The 25,467-nt window shown below is 42.8% G+C and overlaps 1 protein-coding gene across 1 annotated transcript in view; it reads left to right on the forward strand.

Moving 5' to 3' along the window:
• The first annotated feature begins 232 nt into the window (after window positions 1-232).
• The window catches only part of tmtops2a (teleost multiple tissue opsin 2a), a 52,921-nt gene continuing 27,686 nt past the window's right edge, over window positions 233-25,467 (forward strand). The window contains exon 1 of the mRNA XM_056233534.1: window positions 233-934. Within this exon, the coding sequence (XP_056089509.1) occupies window positions 460-934 (475 nt within the window). The 5' untranslated portion in view covers window positions 233-459. The remainder of the gene's footprint in view (window positions 935-25,467) is intronic.

Genomic DNA, 25,467 nt, shown 5'->3' on the forward strand with positions numbered 1-25,467 from the left:
TCTCAAAGTGCTCTGAAGATGTGGCAAACTCGAGATGTGAGCGCCTCGCCGTTTAACGCATTAGCAGCAGGAAAAACAAGGATGTGGTAACCGTCACTTTTTATGTGCATAGCTGTTTATTTTACTCAACATTTCAAGATACGATTAACTTCCTTTTTTTCGAATTTTGGCTGCATGTACTGTATGTAGGCTATAACCTGTTTGAGAATCTGCTTTAGGCTGCATTTAGCAGTGGCATTAGTTGCAGACTTGGACACGTTGCGACAGCGGCATATCCTCCGAAATGACCAACATGAAGCTTATCATACACGCTTAACCTACATAGCCTATTTGTTTGTGATGGACTGGGAGGCTTTTTATGTGGGCTGCTGAGTCCAGCAACTTTATTCTCGCGCTGTGTGAGGATTTTACCACAGCTTTAGATGAAGCATGAATTGCGATTCAAAGAACTTCTCGTAAATGGCAAGGTCCACGCTCAGGTGTGTGGAAGCTCCGAAAGAATTTCCTCCATGCATCAAGCATGCAATAAAAGTGATATCAGCTGAACTGAGTAAAGCAAAGATGTTTTCGGAAGAAGCCAATTTCAGTTACACTTCGAACGGCACGGATGATGATGACACGCTGTCCACGCTAGATCAAGATTGGAGCGACTCTCCTGCTGAGAAACTGTCACGGACGGGACATAATGTGGTCGCCGTTATTTTGGGATCTATTCTGGTATTCGGGATCCTAAACAATTTAATCGTCCTCGTTCTGTTTTGTAAATTCAAGACCCTACGGACTCCTGTGAACATGCTTCTGCTCAACATCAGTGTGAGTGACATGCTCGTATGTCTGTTCGGCACCACGCTCAGCTTCGCGGCCAGTATCCGTGGCCGGTGGCTGGTGGGGAGACACGGGTGCATGTGGTACGGATTTGTCAACTCGTGCTTTGGTGAGTAAGAAACAATCGAGAATGCTTAGCTTTAGCTAAACATCCATTGAATGAATGGTTTTTGAACCATTCATTCAAAAACCGATTCATTAAGGAACTAAACGCCACTAATGTGTGTTGACTGCAACAGTTGCTTGGCTTGCTTGCTTGATTTATGTGAGCAAAAACAGTTACACAGTTTTAGAGCTGCATGATTCTGGATAAACTGAAAATGATTTTTTTTTTTTGTAGTTGCTTAAAATAGAGATCAATATTCTCTCAAAATTCTAAAGAAAAATGTCAGTCATTGCTCTAGAAAACCTGAATCTAAAGCTACTAAACTAAACATGTAATTTACCAAAGGTTCTGAGAAAATGTTATTTTTCAGTCCAATTAAATATTATTTGAAATATTTTAATGAAATATTTTAATTAAAAGTTTACATAAAAAATTTAGCTTCCTATTAAGTTAGTTTGCCACAACTAAAGAGAATCAGGGAAGAGACGATTAAAACTTCCTGATGTATTAATTTTATTTGAGTTTTATTGTACAAATATTTTTTGAACAAATTGATTAAATCAATTGATTAAATCAATGACTCACTCTTAAAGACAACTGTTTCGTTCCTTGAATTAGCATTTTTGAATTAATGATTTTTTTTATTTAAAGCAAATAATTTTCAGAAAATGCAACTCTATTTGACTGACTAAGAACTTTTTGAACCAAGTGATTAAATTTCCAATAAATCATAATAAATAAATAAAATCATGTGGCCTATTGTTAAAAATTAAACATGATGATAGTAAATAAAAGTGGAAAAATAAAATGTGTTGGCTGAACTCACACATTCACGTCTAAATTTGTTTAGACATGCGAGTACAGCCAACACATTTTATTTTTACCTTTTATTTTCTACAATCGTGTCTAATTAAAGATAGGTTACATTATTTTATTTATTTATTATTATTATTTGGAAATTGCATCACTTGGTTCAACAAGTTCTTACTCAGTTTGAATGGGTATGATGCTTCAGTGGTTCAAATTGCACATAAATAAGAAGATGATTTAGGATGATGAAATGATATGATCTTTCATCTCTGCCTTGTTCTATTGCATTTGTGCTACAATGTAATTTCTTCAATGTCGTTGCTTTATTGTTTCTGATCCGCACAGGAAAATGAGATGATTGTGTTTAACAAATGTATAACAAATGTCAGTGAGGGTGCAAGAAGTGAAGTAATGTTATCAGTCCAGGTGACTGTTATGGATGACATACAACACTGCACAGAAGAAATGCAAAAGCAGTTTAAGTTCCCAGTTTTTGCCAATAAGAGTGTTGAGTCTTAAACCTTGGGTCAGGTGCTGATGATTTGTAACATTGTATTAGTCTTGTCACTGCAGGGGTGAACTGGAAAGATCAAATAATATGTTCTGAAAAGATGCAAACAAAATACAGGCTTGTTAGGAGGTGATAATAGCTTGAACTGTGGGTTTGAATATAACTCATAACATAACCTGTCTCTCTTATAAATGTTTACTTATCTAAATAGGAACATTCCAAATTTCCAATAGACTTCTATTGTTTTTTATGCTAACATTAACTCATTCCCTAACAGAATTTTTGTTTAAAAAACAATCACAAAAAACCTGTTGTACTCAGTCTACTGCCTTCTGTCGTCTGATTAATAGTTTATACTTCTTTAGCAAGAAAGGTACCTTTTAAAATAATTCCAAAAAATGTTCCCCTTCGCAGGTCGTGCTTGTGCCTTTTGAATGAATGAATGAATGAATGAATGAATGAATGAAATCTTTATTTCGAACAATTATAAAATAATAATAAAATAAATAAAGACAGCAATACGTATGAAATATCCATACAAATAATTAAACACAAAAAAACAACAACAACATTTTTTTTTAGCATAATAATCAACCTGTTCGACAACCTGTTCTTTTTGCTGTGGAATCCTTACCGATTAAGAATAACTTTTATATTATTAGACAGTGATATTTCAAGATGACCAATGTCCTGGAATGAAGCAACATATGTTTATCAATGTAACACTTTTTTAGAAAAATCATGTTAAAATGTGATGCATTGCATTTTCTTTTGCCCCCACAAAAACTAAACAAAAGCTTTGATCATAAAACTAAGAATTTTTTATTTTATCTTATCTTTTGATGATTTTAATATCATCTTATCTTACAACATATTATTGGATCTAGATTGACAACTGATATACACTCACCTAAAGTCAAGTCAAGTCAAGTCAAATATATTTATATAGCGCTTTTCACAATACAGATTGTATCAAAGCTGCTTCACAGTATCAATCAAAACAACTTAACAGTGTTTGTTTATTACTGGAAAAAGACATCCAAGTTTGGTAGAGCTGATCAGTGGTATGATGGGTCATTTAATTTGAATATCCCCTAAAGGATTATTAGGAACACCATACTAATACTGTGTTTGACCCCCTTTCGCCTTAATTCCACGTGGCATTGATTCAACAAGGTGCTGAAAGCATTCTTTAGAAATGTTGGCCCATATTGATAGGATAGCATCTTGCAGTTGATGGAGATTTGTGGGATGCACATCCAGGGCACGAAGCTCCCGTTCCACCACATCCCAAAGATGCTCTATTGGGTTGAGATCTGGTGACTGTGTGGGCCATTTTAGTACAGTGAACTCATTGTCATGTTCAAGAAACCAATTTGAAATGATTCGAGCTTTGTGACATGGTGCATTATCCTGCTGGAAGTAGCCATCAGAGGATGGGTACATGGTGGCCATAAAGGGATGGACACGGTCAGAAACAATGCTCAGGTAGGCCGTGGCATTTAAACGATGCCCAATTGGCACTAAGGGGCCTAAAGTGTGCCAAGAAAACATCCCCCACACCATTACACCACCACCACCAGCCTGCACAGTGGTAACAAGGCATGATGGATCCATGTTCTCATTCTGTTTACGCCAAATTCTGACTGTACCATCTGAATGTCTCAACAGAAATCAAGACTCATCAGACCTGTCCAATTTTGGTGAGCTCTTGCAAATTATAGCCTCTTTTTCCTATTTGTAGTGGAGATGAGTGGTACCTGGTGGGGTCTTCTGCTGTTGTAGCCCATCCGCCTCAAGGTTGTGCGTGTTGTGGCTTGTTGTGGCTTCACAAATGCTTTGCTGCATACTTCGGTTGTAACGAGTGGTTATTTCAGTCAAAGTTGCTCTTCTATCAGCTTGAATCAGTCGGCCCATTCTCCTCTGACCTCTAGCATCAACAAGGCATTTTCGCCCACAGGACTGCCGCATACTGGATGTTTTTCCCTTGTCACACCATTCTTTGTAAACCCTAGAAATGGTTGTGTGTGAAAATCCCAGTAACTGAGCAGATTGTGAAAAACTCAGACCGGCCCGTCTGGCACCAACAACCATGCCACGCTCAAAATTGCTTAAATCACCTTTCTTTCCCATTCTGACATTCAGTTTGGAGTTCTTGACCAGGACCACACCCCTAAATGCATTGAAGCAACTGCCATGTGATTGGTTGTTTAGATAATTGCATTAATGAGAAATTGAACAGGTGTTCCTAATAATCCTTTAGGTGAGTGTATGTATGCATTTTATGTAAGTAATCTGCTATAGCCTATACTGTTATACAGATCTCATTGATTTACATTACAAACTATCAGAACTTTATATGTTTTGGTCATATAAATATTAGGCACTGCACCAAATTGGATATTTTTACTCAGTTGGTACCTCCGAATAAAAGTTTTTTTTTCCCCCTCCTTGAGTATGAGCTCCATATTCTCATATATCATACTATATGAGCCAAAAAAGCCTGATGTAAAAACAATTGTTATGATAATGATTTTTATACTGTACAAACTATATACTATCCACTAACCCTAAACCTACCATCACAGAAAATCTTCATTTTTACACTTTCAAAAAACATCGCTAATGACATTAGTCCCCGTGAGGATAAGCTGTTTTCCTCACGGGGACCAAAAAATGTCCCCACAAGGACAAGGATTTGGGATATTGCCATCTTTCTGGGGACATTTTAGCCCATAACATAGGGTTTACCACACACACACACACACACACACACACACACACACACACACACACACACACACACACACACACACACACACACACACACACACACACACACACACACACACACACACACACACACACACACGCACACACACACACACACACGCACACACACACACACACACACACACACACAAACAGGCGCACACATCTTTGTGGGGACTCTCCATAGCATAATGGTTTTTATACTGTACAAACTGTATATTCTGTCCCCCTACACTGCCCCTATCCCTAAACCTACCCATCACACAATACTTTCTGCATTTTTACATTTTCAAAAAACATTATTTAGTATGATTTATACGCTGTTGGGGACCGCTGGCTGGTCCCCACAATGTAGGTGATTTCAGGTTTTACTATACTTGTGGGGACATTTGGTCCCCACAATGTAATATAAACATGAACACACAAACAGACACACACACACACACACACACACACAGACTGCAGTTTTATATTAAATGTCAGTAAAGCCTTGTTATTTAGAACTTTTTTTTTAAAGTCCCTGTGTAAATCAGACTGTAATCGTTGAAAAGTATTTTTTAAAGTTTATGCATGATGCCATTTAAATCATGTAGTAACTAATATATTTTGAATTATTTTCAGGGAGTTCATCCCTGGAGTGCTTTAAATACTCTATAAAACATTTATTTTGTTAGGTGAAAAATATACTTCATGTTTAATTTCATCACAGTCCCCTGGAATTTGGACAAGAAAGTTACGTTTTTAAGCATGGGAAAGCAGCTGCTGAAGTGTAGTTGTGGAACCTGCAGTCTTGTGGAATTAAATTAGCAGGTAAATAACTTTGAAACATTTTTGTAAACACACAGTTGGGTTGTGTTGTGCCACTCTCCCCCCTTTTCCTTCCAAGTTGACCCCAAAAAGGTTTTTATAAATGTCAAAATGTGCACAATGTTTTTCTCATAATCTGCCAGTCCAGTCTTAATTCACAGGTGATGCTGTCCATGTCTTGCATGTATTTAATAATTAATACATTTCCCCCATGTTGCATTATTAAGGGCTGTCCTCTGTCATGTGGAAGTAATGAAATACAACATTAGAGATCAGGCAGAAAAGACTACAACAGTGAGTGTCAGACGCATACTTAGAATACACATTTCTTTGTCTCACTTTATATTAATATCTTTAAATACTATGCACTAACATTTAAATTAATCATTTTGCAACAAAGATTGGTAAAGTAAACAGATTTAACTAATATACCTACCAATCTCCATGTCAAAATTAAAATAATGATGCTGGCATCTTTCTAAAGTCATTTTTATCCCTCTGTAATTTGTCTCCCATTCTCAGGTGAACATTTCTATTTTGACCCCCTCTAAAAAATAATGGATTACTCAGTCAATGTTAATTACATTTAACATATTGGTTTTCATCACTATTTATTGTCTTTTTCCCGAAAAAAAAAATATTAACAAAATAAAAAAGTTTAGCCGGGGAAGTTGATTTGACATGGAATGACCCTTCGTAATACCATATGTAAACAGCACCTTAGAGATACAAAGATGACTGGTATATTCTTATTCACTGTTATATTTTTTCATTACATCCTTTTTAAAAACATTAATTAGAAAATCTGGCAGTTGTCATGTCTAGTAGTTGTCATTCTTACAGTATATTGTGATAGCTCATTAGTATGTGAGAGACCTGGTTAGAGAGCTGCATACAGTGTATCCATGTTAATCTCAAATTGTGCTTATTTCTTGTCTTCACTCAAGCATGTTGGGACTAAATCCGTATGAGCAGAGTATCCTCTTAAGCGCAGATAAACATGATTAAACAACTTTGAAGATTAGAACATGCTGTCATGTTAGAAGAGAGGCCTGAGAAGTGATTTGAGAACATTAGGGAATTGATTGCATAACTCACCTCTTCCCACGTAAAGCCAAGACTGAGGAACTTCAGATCTAAGGCCAAGAAGAAGCTCAGGATCGGCCCTTGTGACAAAAGCATTTATGAATATTTGAATCCACCTGTCTTCACCGTTTAATTAGAAATTGATTCAATCAGGTGATTAATGCTGTTCGAATTTTCCTCACCAGAATTATAATAATGACAATTACAGTCTCTCATCTTCAATAGATGACATTATGTATTATCATGACACCCACATGGTTTCCATTTCTGATCAGTCTCTCTTATTATAACTATAATGGGCAGGGTATCAGTTTTGATTTTCCAGGCCTTTGTAATTACTTGAATGAATGAATGTCCCCCTGTCACAATGAGAAATGAGTCAAATTCTCTGTCCAGACCTATTCACCTTATTTTTGAATGTGGAAGCTATATCCTGTGAATGAGCATGATTTACGATTCATTAGCCACTATAGGTGAATAACAAAAAGTGCGGTAAACAGAAAACTATATATGATAAAATCCATCGATTGTGAAAATAAATTAAAATAATATGATAGCAAATACCTGTTTGCAACTTCAAGCAGCATAATAGACTGTTTTTGTACAGTTTTGTACAGACTGTTTTGTAATATTGGAAGTGTCTGACACTGGAAGCCTTGCACATTCAAGTAAAAACATAGCCGTGTCTGGTCTTACGTTAAATATAAAGTGCTTAGTATGTATTTGTAGATTGAGTACTTCTTTGGAAAGGTCCCTGAACTATACTGAACTGTATTTTGTTCCATAATTTCTCATTTTCTACTACCAAGACTAACATAGTGACCACCCTGTTGCACAGATATTGAGTGATCTTGTTGGAGCCTGTCAGATCAAATACTGTATAATTGCCATTGGATTTTGTGACATTTATGGGATTGATGTACTAGTGGATCATTAGAACATGAGTGCCATGTGTGCAGCTGTAGCGACTGCATTCTGATTAACATGGTTCTTACAATGAGCTCACTGCTCCCTACACACTGAGCAGGGAATATCTGCAGGAGTTCTCTTCACTTGACAAAATTCCAATATACAACACACGCAAACATTAGGCTACAATCAAAACATTTTCACACTTTATATACAGTTATAGCAGGGGTGTTTCCAAGGGAGGTAGTGTGTCCTCAAAAAAAAAAACTGGATGAGAAAATAATCGATATTACACAAAATAAAACGTGTTTTAAAAGTGTAAAAGTCACTTGTTTTTTTTTTTATAAAATAACAGTGTCAAACAGCGACACCTGCAGATAAAGTTACAGCGGGAGTGTCTCGCGCCTCCTCTGCTCCCATTGACTGCTGCCAAAACAGATACCCTAATGCATGGGTTGGGTTGTGTGGGGGGGTAAATCGCGCGTTCTCATCGGCCTGAATGAAGACAATTATGGCGTTTATGGGAAGACTAATTAAAAAGTAAGTAAACAACTTAGAAACACTTAGATATCACCGCTTTATGTCACGTCAAAATCAAACTTGAAATGGCCTGAAAACATGATGACTGTGGGGGTTTTAGGCCCCGTTTACACGAGAACGATTCCGGGTGAAAACGTAAAAAATATTTTATCGGATGTGCCTTTCGTTTACACAGCAACGGCGTTTTAATTTGGGGGCTTAAAAACGCAAAAAAGTGAAACCACCCTCCAGAGTGGAAATCTAAAAAAAGCTCCACCGTCGGGTTCCCGTCTAAACGGTAAAAACGCAAATCTGCTCATGGTGGCTCTCGTCGCATGCGCCAGTACAAGAAAATAACAACCAACATGTCAGATTAGGGCTGGGCAATATGGCTGAAAACTGTATCACGATATCAGTGTTTCATATCGGTCGATATCGATAATTATTGATTTTTTATGACCCATTTAAAATAAGGACCAGGAGAAAAAAATATTACATTTAAAAAAATTTATTTTAAACTTAACCTTCCTCTGATTACAATCCCAAGACAGAAATGTCAACACAACCATGGAAAACTCAAATAATTAAAATGTAAACATAAGTCTAAATTCACAATCAGACCTGCAAACACCTCATAGTAAAAAAGGTGACAGTGGCGTGGCGCGGCGGGACGTGGGTGGTGGGGGTTTGTGATCGTACGTGCCCCCTGCTTGATTTGTTTTGTGATTTTAATATGCAAATGACACATTTCTGAGCGCGACTTAACAAAAATCAGCATACTTATCAAAAATCTTTGAGTGCCAACCCGGAAGTTTATATCTTACACATACACTGTATCATAAGTCAGGGCAGAGCACCCGGCTAACGATAAGCCTAGCTAACGTTAGAGGGATATTCCACCATGTGGGGAATAAGGCTCATTTTCCACCTCCCCTCGAGTAAAACAATTGTTTGTTTACCGTTTAGGAAACCATTCAGCCGATCTCCAGGTCTGGCGGTACCACTTTTACCATAGCTTAACGTAATTCATAGTATGACGACAATACTAGGGGTGGAACGGTACACAGAAGTCACGGTTCGGTTCAGACATCACGGTTCGGTACGATTGCGGTACAATGGAGTGAAAAGCAAAACAGAAATATAGAAGGCATTTTTATAAATGTCTTAAGCCTTGTATTTTTTAAATAAGTTTTATTAATAAAGGCATAGAACGTACTCGGTTATCTAACGTAACCTCGGTTCTCTCTAGAGAGGGAACGAGTATTGCGTAAGTTTAGCTTACGCTACGGGTAAAGTTCATCTTTGCTCGAGATATTGAAGCCAAAATTATCCTTAATTTTGTATATATTGTCAACACAGTGCAGCAGCTGCAGACCTAGAGCAGGCTGTCTAGCGTGCTCATTGGCTGCCTTGCGGCAACTGCAGCAGCCTACCAGTGAGCCTGGCGTGACGTCACGCCCAATGGTGGCGCTACGCGCCCACTACGCGTCACAGCCCGCGCAAAGGGGTGTGGCTTAGCGTATAAAAGCGGGGCTCAGAGGCTGCTTCCCTGGTTTTCATGATCTGAAGCGAAAATCGCTCGTGGTGCTTAGCACGGCCGGTTACGCAATACTCGTTCCCTCTCTAGAGAGAACCGAGGTTACGTTAGGTAACCGAGTACGTTCTCTTACGAGAGGTTCTCTCGTATTGCGTAAGTTTAGCTTACGCTACGGGAACACTTTGTCAACGCCGTGCGCGCCCAGCATCCACTCTATGAGTCCCAACCCGGGGAACAGTGAAAGTGGGAAATTCAGGCGGCCAGCAAGCGGGCCGACACCTGTATAAACATAAGCACCCATGGGTAACGCAGAGCGGCGGCGCCGGTAATATGGGTTGAATATATCAACCCATATTAGTGCAGCTCAACCAGGAGAGCTAACGTTGAGGTAGCCTGCGCACCAGTGCCGTGGGCAGATCATACACACATTAGACTGATAGAATTCTGGCCTGCAAGGCGGGAACTTCCAGATTATAGAATCTCACAAATGTAGACGGGGAGGCCCAGCCCGCCGCCATACAGATGTCGTGAATGGAAATTCCACTGGACCATGCCCACGAGGAGGCCATGCCTCTTGTGGAATGAGCCCTGATGCCCAGAGGGTATTGCAGACCTTTTGACGCATAGGCAGCAGAAATCGCGTCCACTATCTATCTGGATAGGGACTGTTTCGAGGCGGCGACACCTTTGGTGCGCCCGCCAAACGAAACGAAAAGCTGCTCGGAGCGTCTGAAAGGGGCTGAGCGCGTAACGTAAGCTCTCAGTGCCCTGACAGGGCATAGGAGGCTGTCGCTGCTCACGCTGTCGGATGCTGGCAGAGCCGACAGAGAAATAACCTGCGCTCTGAAGGGAGTGCCAATCACCTTCGGGACATAGCCATGTCTCGGTTTGAGGATGACTTTAGAGTCATTCGGGCCAAACTCAAGGCACGCTGCGCTAACAGATAGCGCGTGTAAGTCCCCCACACGTTTAACTGATGACAGAGCCAAAAGAAAAACGGTTTTGAGCGAGAGGTATTTTAGATTCTTTGAATCTAATGGTTCGAAGGGATGCATCTTTAGGGCCTCTAGGACCACGGAGAGATCCCAAATAGGAACCAAAGGTGGGCGCGGAGGGTTCATCCTTCTGGCTCCTCTCAAGAAGCAGATGACCAGCTCATTCCTTCCTAGCGACCGGCCTTGCTTCGACTCAGCGAAGGCTGCGACGGCCACCACGTAAACTTTGAGCGTGGATGGGGACCTGCCCTTATTCAGCAGCTCTTGAAGGAAACTGAGCACCTGCGAAACCTCACCCGTTCTGGGGTCCAGATTCTTGTCGGTGCACCATTTGGAGAACACAGACCATTTAGACGCATATAGCCGTCTCGTAGAGGGGGCTCTAGATTGCGTGATCGTGTTCATAACTCCTTCTGGCAGGATAACGGGTATCCGTTGATCAACCACATGTGCAGAGACAGCGCTCTGGGTGGGGATGCCAGATCGAGCCGCAGGCTTGAGAGAGGAGGTCCCTCCTCACCGGAATCGGCCACGGGGCTGTGTGTGACAGCCGTGTTAGTTCCGGGAACCAGGTTTGGTTCTCCCATCGCGGGGCTAAGAGGAGCACCGGGCTGTGCGATTCCCTGATTCTCTTGATTACCTGTGGTAACATAGAGATCGGAGGGAAGGCATATAGCGGGCGGCTGGGCCAGAGTTGGGCCAGCGCATCCTCGTTCTTTGAAAAGAACACTGGGCAATGAGCGTTGTCCTTTGACGCGAATAGGTCGACTTCCGCTCTGCCAAAGAGGCGCCATAACAGCTGGATTGTTTGGGGGTGTAAAGACCCCTCCCCGGGGGGGATATTGTCCCTGGACAATCTGTCCGGTCCCTCGTTCAGGATCCCTGGCACGTGCGTCGCTCTCAGCGAGCGCAGGAAGCACTGGGCCCAAATGGGGAGGCGTTCTGCCAGGTCGCAGAGGCTCCTGGACCTGATACCGCCCTGGCGGTTCACGTAGGACACAACCGACATGTTGTCCGAGAGGACTAGAACGTGTTGGTCCTGTATGAACGGGAGGAAGCGCTTCAGCACGTTCTCGACCGCCAGCATCTCCAGACAGTTTATGTGAAGGCATTTCTCTCGGTCTGACCACAGGCCAAAGACCGGTCTGCCCTCGAAAAGGCCGCCCCAACCTGAGTTGGAGGCGTCTGTCGAGATGATTTTTCGGTGGGAAATCGCTCCCATCATCACCCCCTGCTGGTACCAATTGGCCGCTAACCAGGGCTTGTAGCCCCTGACGGGGTACGCGGGCGTTCAACCAGCGTTGTAGCGGGCGCATGCGCAGTAAGCCATACAGCCCAGCATCCTCTGAAATTTCTTCAGGGAGGCGGTTTTGCCCTTCTGGAAAGATGCGGCCAGGTGTCGAACACGGCGCGCGCGCTCTGTCGACAGCTGAGCCTTCATAGCCACGGAGTCCAGTTCCATCCCTAAAAAGGAGATTGACTGGCTGGGCTGTAATGAGCTCTTGGTCCAGTTGACCGTGAGACCCAATCTTTCCAAGTGACTGAGAAGCATAGTTCTGTGAGATACGAGCTCTATCTCTGACTGTGCTAGAATCAGCCAATCGTCCAAATAGTTCAGAATTCGCACACCCTGACATCTGAGGGGGGCGAGCGCCGCGTCCATACACTTCGTAAATGTATGGGGTGCCAGGGACAGGCCGAACGGGAGGATGGTGTACTGATATACCTGGCCGCCGAAGGTGAATCTCAAGAATGTCCTGTGACGGGGTATAATCTGTATCTGAAAATATGCGTCTTTCAGATCGAGAGATATAAACCAGTCCCTCGGGCAAATTTGCGCGAGGATCTGCCTGGTTGTAATCATTTTGAACGGTCTCCTTATGAGAGCTTTGTTAAAAAATCTCAGATCTAATATAGGCCTCAGGCCTCCGTCCTTCTTCGGTACGAGAAAATAACGGCTGTAAAAGCCTGACTCGCTCAGAGAAGGCGGCACCGGTTCTATAGCTCCTTTGCACAGCAGTTTGGCTATTTCTGCGCGGAGTAGATGTGCTACTTTCGCGCTTACTGTCGACTCGGTCCGAGCGTGAAAACGTGGGGGACGGCGAGCGAACTGTAGTGCATAGCCCTGTCGTATTGTGCTTAGCACCCACTCTGAAACCCCTGGAATGGCTTCCCATGCTTGTGCATGAGTGGCCAGGGGGAGAATGGCCTCCGGGTTCCGGTCGCCGCACACTGTGGGCTTCGGGAACTGAAACGGAGATGTGGGTGCGGCGCACGCGCCCTCGGTGCTTGGACGAAGCGGCTCACTGACAGCCGCTTTGGGCTGGTTCGCATGTAACGACCCGATTACATTGAATGGGGAGCGTTTTACAATGGCTTTCTGAAGCGCGAGCAGCGCTTGAGGCGGAGCGACTGATAGCACACGCGAGCTCGTAGCATGCATCCATAGTCTGACCGGTATGAGTGCTTAGACACGGCGGCTCACTGACAGCGATGGCACGCTGTTTCATATGTGACGTCCCGGCTACTTTGAGCAGGGAACGGGGAGCTTTGTAGCGAGTGAGCGGCGCCAGAGGCGAGGCATTTATTAGCAAGCGTGAGCGCGCTGGGACGGGCACGTGACTTACAATCGCAGCCTGACTCATATGGGTGTCTGTATGCGGTGGCTCGCTGACAGCAACAGCTGGCTGTTTTACATGAGGCGACCCGGTTACCGTGAACGGGGAGCGTGCCGTGAACATTCTGTGACGCGCGAGCAGCGCCGGAGACAGTGTGTCTATTAGTAAGAGTGAGCGCTTGTGAGCGGGCACGTGACTTACACTCATAACCTGATTTACTTGAGGTTGAAATGGCCGTGTGACAGAGCGGGCATGAGATGGACGCGAGCGCGAGTTCGCGGGCGCAATGTTTACATCTAACACTCGAGCGGCATTTGCCAGGTTTATGAGAGTGGGCTCTGTGGGCCAGAAGGACACATGTTTTTGAGTGCTTGTGTGTAGGGGTGAACACTGGGACGTGGGCACATTTCCTACACTTAAAACACCAGCGACGTGAGCCGGATAAACAGAAAATACACTCTTTATGGGATTTCTGTGGGTCGCCGTAAAAACGGCGTTTGTGTGCAGGAGAGAGGGCATTATAGCCGGCTCGTTGGCTGCTAAATAATCTCCTGCAGTAGCCCTCTGAGGGGGGACTGACAGGGCATGGCGTTTTGACGGTGGTCCGGCCGCAGCGGAACTTAACCGTCTTTTCTCCCCTAGTGTTAGGAGGGCTTCGCTTGCTTGGGCTTCAACAGAATCACTCGGCCGGGGTCCCCGCGGGGGAGGCGGCCTGTGGCGGCTGTCCGAGCGCGATCTAGGGTGGCCGCCCTGTCGACGCTGCGAAGCGGCAGGCTTGGCTGGACGCTGAGTGGAGCTTCTAGCAGGCGGCTTGTCACGTGAGTGGCCTGTGGCTGAGCTAGAGCGTCGTGGCAGAAACAAATTCATGGCCTGCGAGGTCTTCTGTACTTCGGAGAAGCGATGCACGATGCCGTTGACCGCTGGGCCGAAGAGACCGGTGGGGGAGAGCGGCGCATTGAGGAAAGTGGCGCGCTCAGACTCCCTCATGTCTGCGAGCGTCAACCAGAGGTGCCTCTCTGTGACGGTTAGCGCAGCCATGGATCTGCCGATGGCCTGGGCTGCAGTCTTTGTGGCGCGGAGGGAAAGGTCCGTCGCGCTACTTAGATCAGCGATCGCAGCTAGATCCGAGCCCTTCTCGTCCCATTCGCGGAGGAGGTCGGCTTGCAGGATCTGGAGAACGGCCATAGAGTGCAGGGCGGAAGCAGCTTGTCCGGCGGCAGAGAAGGCGTGGCCGACGAGAGCTGACGTGGTCCTGCAGGCTTTTGAGGGGAGCGCAGACTTCGAGCGCCATCCAGAGGAGGGCGGCCAAAGGTGCACTGCTACCGCTTCTTCCACTTGGGGGATGGAAACATACCCCTTCTCGGCGGCGCCGTCCACGTGGGAGAGCGTCTCGGAGAAACTGGAGTGGAGCCTCGCGGAGAAAGGTGCACTCCACGATTTAGAGAGTTCGGCGTGGAGCTCCGGCAGAAAAGGAGCAGGCCTTGAAGCCGGTGGCTGATGGCTGCGCTGAAGAAAACAGCCGTCCAGGCAGTTAAGCGCGGACTCCTTGGGCGGTGACCACTCGAGGCCGAGGCGGTCGACGGCCTTCACCAGGAGACGCATCAGCTCGGCATCCACACCCAAACGTATCTGTTCGGACTCCTGGATGGAAGCAGAGGAGTGGAGAGATCCAGGCCATTCCTCGCTGTCCGAGGCCAGGATAGAACAGCTGTCGCCCGCGGCGCCCCTGTCCGCCTCGTCCTCTGAAGCAACGGCAGTGCGGGCGGAAGCCGGCATCTGCTCGTCGGTGAGGGGAAGGCGAGAGAGACACTCGAGGGAGCCTGTCCGGCGAGTGTTTGTCCTCCGCGTCGGGCTCCGGCATCCTCTGAGCACGGCGCTTCTTCTTGCGCGGTGAAATGGAGGGCGGAGTGACAGCTTCAGCGCTGAAGAGCTCCAGACGAGCCCGCAGGGTCGCCATGGACAGCTCTTCGCAGTGGATGCAGCCTCCCGACGAAAGTGCGAGGGCTGCGTGGTCCTGGCCCAGGCAGAGAGCGCAAATCACGTGGCGGTCTCCGGCGCTGAGCGGGGCTCGGCACGAGCCACAGGACGTGCGAGGCATTCCTAAAAGAACGCTTGCGCTCTTTTAGTAAAAGTGTGTGTCGCAGCGGCGAGCACACACAGACACGGTAAACAGACAAAGAGCAGTAAAAGGATATTTGTCGCCGGATAGCGTTGCTGGCACGGAAGGCTGAAGGCGGCGAGAAGTCGACCGGCTTCCTCAGGCGCTTTCCTCTGCTGGCAGTCGCTGGTTTCGACGGCGGCAGCTTCTCTCGGATCCAGCGGAATGAAGAGCTTCGCTGAAGAGATGAAAATCAGGGAAGCAGCCTCTGAGCCCCTTTTTTATACGCTAAGCCACACCCCTTTGCGCGGGCTGTGACGCGTAGTGGGTGCGAAGCGCCACCATTGGGCGTGACGTCACGCCAGGCTCACTGGTAGGCTGCTGCAGTTGCCGCAAGGCAGCCAATGAGCACGCTAGACAGCCTGCTCTAGGTCTGCAGCTGCTGCACTGCGTTGACAATATATACAAAATTAAGGATAATTTTGGCTTCAATATCTCGAGCAAAGATGAACTTTACCCGTAGCGTAAGCTAAACTTACGCAATACGAGAGAACCTCTCGTAAGAGAACCAGTTTATTTTAAGTGCACTGATAATAGTTTTATATAATTGGTTTATTAATGAAACTAATAAAAAGATAGATATGAGATATGTTTGGTAATTGTACCTGAATGAATTTAAAATTAATTTGCTATATTTCAGATCAATATATTTGTTTTCCTTCATTTTAATTAACCCTAACTTTATTCTCATCAGAATTATAAATAATTGATTTCCGTATAAAATAATACTACCAACACATTTCATTTTCTTTTTTAATCAATGTGTAACTTAAAAATAAACAGATTAGTGCTCTGTTTTGAGGGCAAGAAATTAAAACCAATGCGATATGATGAATGTCCAAAAGATGGAACACACAGACTGTTTTAAAAAGGGGTTGGATAAATATGTTTTGCTTTTAAAACGGTGTCTGACAGTTGTTGGTTACAGTTTGACAAAAAATACAGTGTGACAAAAGCACAATGTTGTGTTTTATTGCGAGTATAGGCCTACACAAATATAAGTAAACACTTTGCAGACTGAATGATGTCCTGTATTAACAAAATGACGGAGTATGTTTGTATGTCTCCACTGTTCGATCGCGCCCGCGTGTCTCTCTCTCTCGCGCCCGTGCCTACTCTCTCTCTCGCACACACACACACACACACACACACACACACACACACACACACACACACACACACACACACACACACACACTCCAGCATTGCAATCTTGACATCGCAGCCTGTTCGGAGTGTTCACATCAAACGCGAATAGAGCGAATTATCCAATAATGTTTCGCAATTCTAGCCTGCATGGCATGCAGATGATGGGCACTCATTTTCTGCTTATCAATCGCCGGTTACTGAAGAGGAATCCAGCAGCACGAGACAACGATATGGCGCAACCAAACTGACACGTTACATGATTGCCTGTTAGCGTGTCACTCCCTACGTTGCTAGGTTACCAGAGAGCGAGTGCCTTTGTTAATGCAACCAAACTTGCTTCACAACCTGTGGTTTCTTCCGACAAAGAAAAAAATATTCAACGTTTTATCTAACACATTTTTTATTGATATCGATCACGTGTCTATCGCGATACATATCGTTATCGTTTTATCGCCCAGCCCTATGTCAGATTATTTCCATACGTCGGACCTTCAAGTTGCCCTAGCAGCTCTGAAAAACATACAAGAGTCTTTTCAGCAGTTGTACATTCTAAGATATTGGTGTTGTTGTGTGGCAGTGCTTCACATTGCCACCTAGCCGCCTGGAGTGCATACTACATCGAATTTCACACACTATTCCGTATGCACGCGGATTTCCCAACCATAACGCTCGTCTAAACGCAGAATAAAAAGTGATAATGCAACGCCACTTTTGCGTTTTCTCTTCAGATCGTTTCCGTGTAAACATAGCCTTAGTGAGCAATCAGGAAAACGTCTCAGGTTACGTCTGTAACCATAGTTCCCTGAGATAGGAAACGAGACGATGCGGACGCTTTGGGAACGCCTCCAACGTGAATGTGTTAGAAGCATCTGTCAACTTGTCCAATGGAAAGAATGAGCGTCACGGGCTGGTGATGTCATGACCAGGAAGAGATAGAGCGCATCCGGTGCAAACCGGCATTAGCTTCGAAAATTGCCGAAGCAAGTCGATCGCAGGGATGCAGGAAGTATGGCAGGGTGACGCATCGTCTCGTTCCCTATCTCAGGGAACTATGGTTATAGACGTAACCTGAGACTTTCCCTTTCGAAGGAACTCGCGATGCGTCAATGATGCTTTGGGAACGAGAATACCCAAATCGCCAAATTTTCAAGTACCTGAGTGTCAGCCTGTTGTCAACGAAGCACTAAGCACCTGAGACCCTGGGGCAGCATCCAGGTCCAAGCTGTAAAACCTCACGAATGTGAGCGGTGAGGACCAGCCCGCCGCATCACAAACGTCTTGGAGAGAAACCCCAAATAATAAGGCTTTAGAGGCCGCCATAATCTGACATAGCGAGGGAGAGATTTTTTTAACCGCCTCTGACTGTAATTTGGCCTCCTGGAGACTCTCGATGACCAAAATTACAGAGTCGCCAAAGAGACCAGAAGGATTGATAGGAGCATCAAGAAAGAAAGCTGTATCTTTCTCCTTGATCTCCATCAAATTGATTGCCCGATTGCTCTGGCGGTCTCCTTAATAGCCCTGAGAGATAAATCTGTGGCTTAACTTCCTCACTTCTGTCCAAATCCCCCAGCAGGTCAGCCTGATATGCTTGTAGCACTGCCATAGTGTGCTTTTTTTATATGCTTTTCCCACTAGATTAGAAGTAGTTTTCTTTAATGGTTTAATAAGAGAAGCCGGCGCCTTCAGGGACGATGCTGAACCGGGAGACAGATAGCTCGCAAGCGTCTGTTCTACCAGCCCGTTCTCATCCTTTGGCGTCATACATGTGACGCTTTGGACATTTCGTTGAAATCTTACGCAGATGGCATCCTTTAGCATCAATATGAGACGCAGAACCCAAGGCGTCATACAGGTGACGCTCGTCTAAATCCAACGCACATGGCATCGTTTAGCGTGAATATGAGACGCAGATCCCAAGGCGTCATAACCGTACCCTACCCCAGACCTAAACCTACCCATAACAGTGCGTGTTTTATTGACGCTAAAGGATGCCACGTGCGTAAGATTTTGACGAAATGTCATATGGCGTCACCTATATGACGCCAAAGGATGAGAATGCGTTGGTTCTACCCGGGGCATCGCCCCATATCTATACTCTCTCAACCCCCTAATATCTGAATATACATGAACTTGGGGGCTGAAAAGACAAGATGAGTAAGGCTTTTCCAATGATCTATGATCTTTTGATCTAAGGCTTTTTCAATGATCGCTGTGCAGATCGGGAAAAAATGGAAGGCGCCGTGATGGAGGTGAAACAATAGAGGGAAGGAAGCGCTAGTTTAATTTATTTTTATTTTTAGGACGAGTGCCCCTTTTCTCTGCTGGCCATTCAATATTTAATTTATCTACAGCCTTAGTAATCACCTCAACCAGCTCCTCATACACTGGGGAAAGAGATGGTGAATCCTCTTCCCCCGTGATTGTGTCACTTTCAATTGTATTTGTATTTTTTTTTTTTTTTTTTTTTTTTTGTATTTATTTTCACAATAGAACTCATTGCATTTGTTGCTACATCAGAAGCAGTTGTTGGGGGTAGCATATTACAGAAGTAACAAGTTACAGAATATATTCAATGCCCAGCACATCTACCTCCTCGGAAGTAACCGCGGGCTTCCGATACCGGACAGAGAGCAATTGATCCCCCGGGAAAGGGAGGAGAAAAGATCCTCGGACCTGTCTCCACCCCTGTAAAGAGATCCATTTGCGATCCCCAGGAATGCATTCTGGACCCTGAGAACCGTGAACCTAAACACTTTCCTCGAAAAGTGACAGGCGGAAGCAGAGCATGCAAAGCAAAAGCTTCACAATGTTGGCAATCAGCCCCTTCAAAGGCTGATACCGCATACTCCACTCCCAAACACATCACACAAAGCTTGTGCGTTTCCCCACTCGTTAAATAACACGAGCAGGGAGAAACACAGAGTCTGTGCAATTGTTTCGCCATAATGTTTATATATATATATATATATATATATATATATATATATATATATATATATATATATATATATAGATAACAGTAAATATAACAGACAGATTGACACAGATCGCTTGCTGAGGCAACAGAAGCTAATGCCGGTTTGCACCGGATGCGCTTTATCTCTTCCTGGTCATGACGTCACCCGCCCGTGACGCTCATTCTTTCCATTGGACTAGTTGACATAGATGCTTCAGACGCATTCACGCTGGAGGCGTTCCCAAAGCGTCATCGACGCATCGCGAGTTCCCTCGAAAGGGAATTAAAGGTACATCTTCGTATCTGTGTCTGTGACCAGTGTGTAGGCCTACAAGCTTGATTACTACTGAAAATAAGTCGACTAGTAAAAAGAAAAGCTGAACATCAGTTCACAAATAATATATATATATATATATATATATATATATATATATATATATTGTTTAATTGTTAAAATGCCTTTGGTTATTATTTTGAAATAAATGTAAAAAATGCATGAAAACACTAACTTGATCAAATTTATACATCTGTAATAAATAGAACATTACATAGTTAGTGTAAAAAACTGACAATAGAATTGTATTGGGCCTCTTTTTTTAATGTAATGTTTATTTAACCAGGAAAATTAAGTGTAATGGACATAAATGTACATTTGATATACAGTATATAAAAAAATGTGAGGATTTTGCCTCCTCATTTTAAAACACAACCGCACACCACTGATATATATACACTCACCTAAAGGATCATTAGGAACACCATACTAATACTGTGTTTGACCCCCTTTCGCCTTCAGAACTGCCTTAATTCTACGTGGCATTGATTCAACAAGGTGCTGATTCTCTAAAAATGTTGGCCCATATTGATAGGATAGCATCTTGCAGTTGATGGAGATTTTGTGGGATGCACATCCAGGGCACGAAGCTCCCGTTCCACCACATCCCAAAGATGCTCTATTGGGTTGAGATCTGGTGACTGTGAGGGCCATTTTAGTACAGTTAACTCATTGCCATGTTCAAGAAACCAATTTGAAATGATTCGAGCTTTGTGACATGGTGCATTATCCTGCTGGAAGTAGCCATCAGAGGATGGGTACATGGTGGCCATAAAGGGATGGACATGGTCAGAAACAATGCTCAGGTAGGCCGTGGCATTTAAACGATGCCCAATTGGCACTAAGGGACCTAAAGGGTGCCAAGAAAACATCCCCCACACCATTACACCACCACCAGCAGCCTGCACAGTGGTAACAAGGCATGATGGATCCATGTTCTTATTCTGTTTACGCCAAATTCTGACTCTACCATCTGAATGTCTCAACAGAAATCGAGACTCATCAGACCAGGCAACATTTTTCCAGTCTTCAACTGTCCAATTTTGGTGAGCTCTTGCAAATTGTAGCCTCTTTTTCCTACACAGCAAATTCTGTTTTTTGGAATAAACTCCCTGTTAGTTAAAATCAACTCAATCTTAGTGTACATGCGTGACCATCAAATAGACTCCAGCGCAGAGTTAAAATAACTCTGCTCTTGGAGTTGAATTTTTAACACTTTTTCAGAGTTAAAATGTAACTCTTTATGGAGTTAAAATACTAATCCTACGGAGAGTAACTGTAACTCTAAAATTATTTATATGAACTCCTTACCAGTGTTAAAAAGTAACACTTAAAAAATATTTAGTTTAACACTTCTTAGAGTTAACATTTATTTAACACAATATAATGTTTTATGTGGAAATTACTACACTGAACACCATACTCTTGATGTACTGCCTTTATTTGAGCAAATCCATATGGTTCAGAAATTCAATGCATGGACAGACTTTGAAAACAATTGCTGTCATAAAATACTGTAAAACCTAACAGCAAAACATTAACATTTAATACATGTAGGCAGCTAACAAAGTGAATTAGTACAATTTTATAAAACATTGTCAACAACACATCACTGCATTATATAAAATCAATCCTGCTGGATTATTTAAAAAAAAAACAGTAGTGCAGTAGGATTGTGTAACCTGAGGTAGATACATCAGATGAAGTAACAATAACTTCACAGTAAACTCATTTAAATAAGAAATCAGATAATGCAACTTTCTGATACAACATAAAATTGTGAATCACACCCGTATGGCATTTGTGCATCAAAAGACTTGAAATATCTTAATCTTTCCCTTTCTATAACCAGTATCTTCCTTGGTAGGGTTTCAGTCACTTGAAAAGCATGGAAGTGATCATGGAAACATGTTTCATGCTCAATCAAAACAAAAAACATTTTACCATTGTGTAAAATGATTGAGGTTATTTTGCTGAAAAGTTACATGTTTTCATCAGTACCTGTGCAAACAAAAAGTCCAACACGATACTCAACACCACAACATCTTACCCACTTAGTGAGATTGACAGTGGCTTGTGAATCAACATGGAGAGATGCAGTTAAATGTTCTGAAAATTCAAGCGTCTCAACTGAACACAATTTAACTGGACCAGACTCAACTGCTTTTAAAGACAAGCATTCCCAATGATATGCTACTGCAAACTGGTGTTTATTTGCATGCAATATAGTCAAATTTTTGAAGTTCTTCACAGAATCTTTAAAAAATGTGTGTTTCGCTTCGAATCTCATGGTCCAGATATGAATGAGTGGTCCTATCTTTCTAATGCACCTTGGGTAGTGGACCATGAAATGATGTTTTGGAAGCAAATTTTTTGATGGGTACAGTTCTTTGAAGAGCTGATGATGTTCAATAATAAGGTGCTTTAAATACACTGTCATCCCCTCAGTGATTGAGTAAGAGGACACAATGTTTATGATGTTCAACAATAAGAGCAACAAGCGCCAGTGCAAATCATCCTCTGGTACCAGGTCACCAAATATAAAAGGTATGTTTGTGACTAAACACAGTGTTTGCTATGCATTCAGGCCTAATCCATGTCCTCCACAGTCAAGATTAATATTTGTTGGCTTGTTTTTAGTTTCCAGATAGCCATAATTAAAAGCATACATCCTGTTTAACAAGCTTTCTTTAGAGATGAAATGTTCAGTCAGATATTCAAAAAGTAGTTTGATCTCATATTGGCCATCCCCTTCCAAAATATCGTGCATGATGTCAACAGCATAGTTTTCCCCTGTATTGAAATACTGCAAAGTATTGAGGATGCTTTTCCTCTTGATGCCAAAAGAAGAGGTTAGTGTTGGATCATCTACCAAACTGGCATAATGCTGATCATTCAGTACTGGTGATCTTAAAGTCAAACTTGGGTCATCCTCTGAGAAAACGGACTGAGCTGAAGATTTATCAATTAAGCAAAATCGACAGAAATAATTAGCATTAAATGATTCCAAGAACCCAAGAATGCTATGCATACCCAAGTTATCGCTGGTAATTTGAGCAAGTGTGTCATGTACAGGTTGTTCAGGAAATGGAACAGCAACCCCAACAGTTTCTAATATTTTCAAGTCCCTTATTAAGGGTTTCAGCATTTCATCAATCCCATATGTCTTAACATCTTGGGCATGAAACAAAGATACCAAATGGATGTTCATGAGGGCAGAATTCACCTTTGGAGCAAGATTTCTGAGAATAAAGTAAAGGCAACCAACTTTATGAATACCTTTTTTGGAGCCAAGAGGATTTGCACATTCAAACTCATCAAAGTATAATTGAATTTGGAGAGCAAGTTTATTAGTCGAAAATAATGGATGATTTTTAAAGTAGCTACCGTCACAGAAGTCTTCATAGATGTCAGACTGAGTACATGTTTGCATCATCTCACAAATGTTTTCGTTTCTGAAAATGAACTGGAGTGTTTTCAAAATTGGAATAAATATGAATTTATCATTAACAGGAACTTGTTCATAAGTTCCAGTTTTGTTATTTTGTCTAGTATCATACCTTACACCAAGGCGCAGTTCAACTGGCTCTATTACTCCCCATTTGTCTCTGAAATACTTCTTCCATTTGGTATCAGTGTTCAGTTGGCTGAAAGGGTTCTCCAAACTTTTAAATAACTCTTCTATGGCTGGTCTGGATGGATCGTTATCTGGGACTAAGTTCAAAACATGGTCCTTAATATTAGACTGCAGATCTTCCTCAAATTCCTCCAAATTCTCCATTGTGGAAAGAACTACAGTATTTGGTACACCACTACCCAAAAGATTTGCTATTATGGATGCACACATGTCTTTCTTGTGAGTGGATACTGAAGGGCCTGCTTCAACATTTTGGCACTGAGATGAAGTAGAGGGTATTTCGTCATTTAAGGAATGAGAATTGTCTTTTTCATTTTCATAACTGGAAGGGGTCTCGTAAGGAACAATTCTGTCACCAATTGAAGAATGTATCTTAACAAGATGTCTCCTAAATTGCAAGCAACAACCTGCTTGAGCACATTTCAGTCTTAGATTTTTCCCAGGATACATTCCATGAATTAGTTTGAGGTGCCTGAATAAAAGCAAAGCTGAACCAAAGGATGATGTGCAGAGGAAACAACTTAACATTTTGTTTGATAAGACAATTACTGCTTGTTCAACAGCTTTGCTCTCAGCTCTTTGACTTTTGGAGTTTCTTCAGTTGTACCGATATCAATATTGTACACAGTAGTCTGCAAAAATGTGTACAGGCTTGACAGAGCATCATCATACTTCCCACTGAAAACAAAATGGCACTTGAACAGCTCGTCAAAAGCACCCAAGGATGTACATGACTGACAAGGCAGAAGTTTTTTGTCCAAGACAACGTAAAAGCTGAAAACCTGTGCTTTTGAAGTCCCTGAAGCAAGAAGATATGGCTGAGGGTTTCCTTCAGTGGTCAGGAGATGATCCTCGAGGCTTTGGCATGACTGAAACACAACATAAATGTCCCTTTTTAAACAATTTGTTTAAAATAGGCATTATCTGGAATAGGATAGTGTTGTCTTAACAAACCTTCACAAATTTCACCAGATGATCTGTTGCCTCTCCAACACTGATCTTCTTGGGCCGCTTTCTTCCAGCTGGTAGAGAAGCCATGTCGCTGTCCCATTCTGGAGACAGAAAATAACAGTAGTTCAAACCAGTCTGTTTATGGCATTACCATAAATTAAATTACCCCTGTGTATTGTGTATCATAATATCTTAAAACTATTTGTGAGGTAGTTATTACAATTTTCTTACAAACAGCATGATTGTTTAAAAATGTAAATAGTTATGAAAAGCATTTGCAAAGCATGAATTTAATGATGAGCTTTTGTAATAAACTAAATTAAGAATTAACTGTGAGTTAAGACTTTTGGGGGAAATGCTTTTGGGAAATAACCAATAAAAAACTTTTATCCAGAAGATTTATTGACTCAAGTAACAACATTACTATTTTGATGATGACTGTACCTGGATCATCAGTAGTGTCAGATTCTTCATTCAGGGCAGCTTTCAGATGCTGTTTTAGGAGAGCAGTCTCTTTAAGGTTCCTGGCCTCCTGAATGACTTTTTCTTTAAAAAACTGGTGTTCCATTTTTCCAGGAACCTTGAAGCAACCTCTGGTCCAAACATCTGTGAGAAGTCTTGCAAAATCTAATTAAAAAAAGGAAAGATAACCATTCAGACAACTAATTTAACATAATATTTGTAAAACAATTTTGCATTCTTATTTAATACTTACCAGTCCTTTGATGTCCAAGAAACGAAGAAACATTTGTAGTACATCAGCAGAGCGCTGCGAGTCGTGGAT

The sequence above is a fragment of the Rhinichthys klamathensis genome, unplaced genomic scaffold, assembly GCF_029890125.1.
Source record: "Rhinichthys klamathensis goyatoka isolate OS25496 unplaced genomic scaffold, OSU_Roscu_1.1 h1tg000372l_1, whole genome shotgun sequence".
Lineage (NCBI taxonomy): Eukaryota > Metazoa > Chordata > Actinopteri > Cypriniformes > Leuciscidae > Rhinichthys > Rhinichthys klamathensis.